The sequence below is a fragment of the Perkinsus marinus genome (genome assembly GCF_000006405.1).
Source record: "Perkinsus marinus ATCC 50983 genomic scaffold scf_1104296933964, whole genome shotgun sequence".
In the NCBI taxonomy this organism is placed as follows: Eukaryota; Perkinsozoa; order Perkinsida; family Perkinsidae; genus Perkinsus; species Perkinsus marinus.
In genome coordinates this window covers 1-1148 of record NW_003214977.1, presented here as the reverse complement: position 1 = coordinate 1148, position 1148 = coordinate 1, and the positions used below count along the sequence as shown (strand labels likewise).

General features: G+C 49.0%; 1 protein-coding gene across 1 annotated transcript; it reads left to right on the top strand.

The window, feature by feature from the left end:
- Positions 1-448: 448 nt before the first annotated feature.
- On the top strand, positions 449-778 carry Pmar_PMAR026984 (dna helicase recq1, putative; the record flags this gene model as incomplete). The annotated part of the gene is made up of 2 exons (XM_002785096.1): positions 449-522; positions 572-778. Coding segments are annotated over 2 exons (281 nt in total), but the record flags the coding sequence as incomplete, so codon positions are not given.
- Between the last annotated feature and the right edge of the window lie 370 nt (positions 779-1148).

The following is a 1148-nucleotide window of genomic DNA, read 5'->3' as shown; positions in this document are numbered from 1 at the left end:
AACTGTCTGTGTTTCGGCAGCAACACAATTGCTCTGTCAAACTCTTCTTCTTCAACGACATTTTGTTTTGCCGGAGTTAATCCATTAACAGACGTAAAATACGTCTCAGTGGAGCCCCACAATACGGGGAGTGCGAAGCACTCCTCTGACACAACTATCCTGTCCCCCTGGTCTGTGTGACGCTATGAACAAGGCTGAGTACGTCACGATTGAGTACATCAAGCTAGAATCTAAGATGTAAAGTCTTTCTGTCTTTGTCCACTACACTTTATTAATGTATTGGTGTAGGCACGGTTTGTTTCACCCATTTTTTTAACCTTCTTACGGGGGAGGCTGGTAGCGGCTAGCCCAAAGAGGCGTTGTAGTCGAGCTACCAAAGCCACCAGCTCGTTGCCTTCAGATTCTAATGCACTGCCAGGCGCGGTCTCACCCAACTCCCTCGTAGAAGGACACCACTCAACTGGATGTCCGGTATACATTTCTCGATGCCTCCTAGTATACAACATTATCAGCAGGAATCCGGTATGAGCCTATCAAACGTCTCGGAGGATGTACCTACTCCTTGTGCCAGGCCGTTGTGGTCGCGATGGTAGACCAGCGATTTCAATACTGATGGCCTCGCCATTCGACATATGTCGTCAGAGTGTGATGGTTTATTGGAAGCCTAACGCCCTTCAGGAGCTCTATGTGATGGCCGAGTACGCCTTCTCGACGACTCGGTGTAGGAGAGGGTATCTTGCGGCTCATATGGGAGATGCTGAATGCCCATCTTGTGATGGTTATTGTGATATCTGCAACACCGAGAGCTCCGCTCCGCCTAGAAAAAGCCTCAAGCACGGTCCGAGCGAAGACAAGATCGTTAGAGAGGTTTTTTATCAGCTCGATGAGGCAGCTGCGAGAGGGGAAAAGTTGACGTTGTTGAAACTGAGCGAAAAATGCCGGAAAAATCTCCACTGCGAAATTGAAGGAGTGGCAGTTGCTACCATCAGCCTTCTCAAGTCGAGTCATTTGAGGGAGACTTTCGATGCTACTGCATACTCTGTGATTCCCTATATCGAAAAACGAAGAACGTCCCTCACGCCGTCCATTTGGGAGTTCACTCATCGTGAAATCGAGAGTAGCGTGTCCCGAGTTTTCGATAGTCGGGC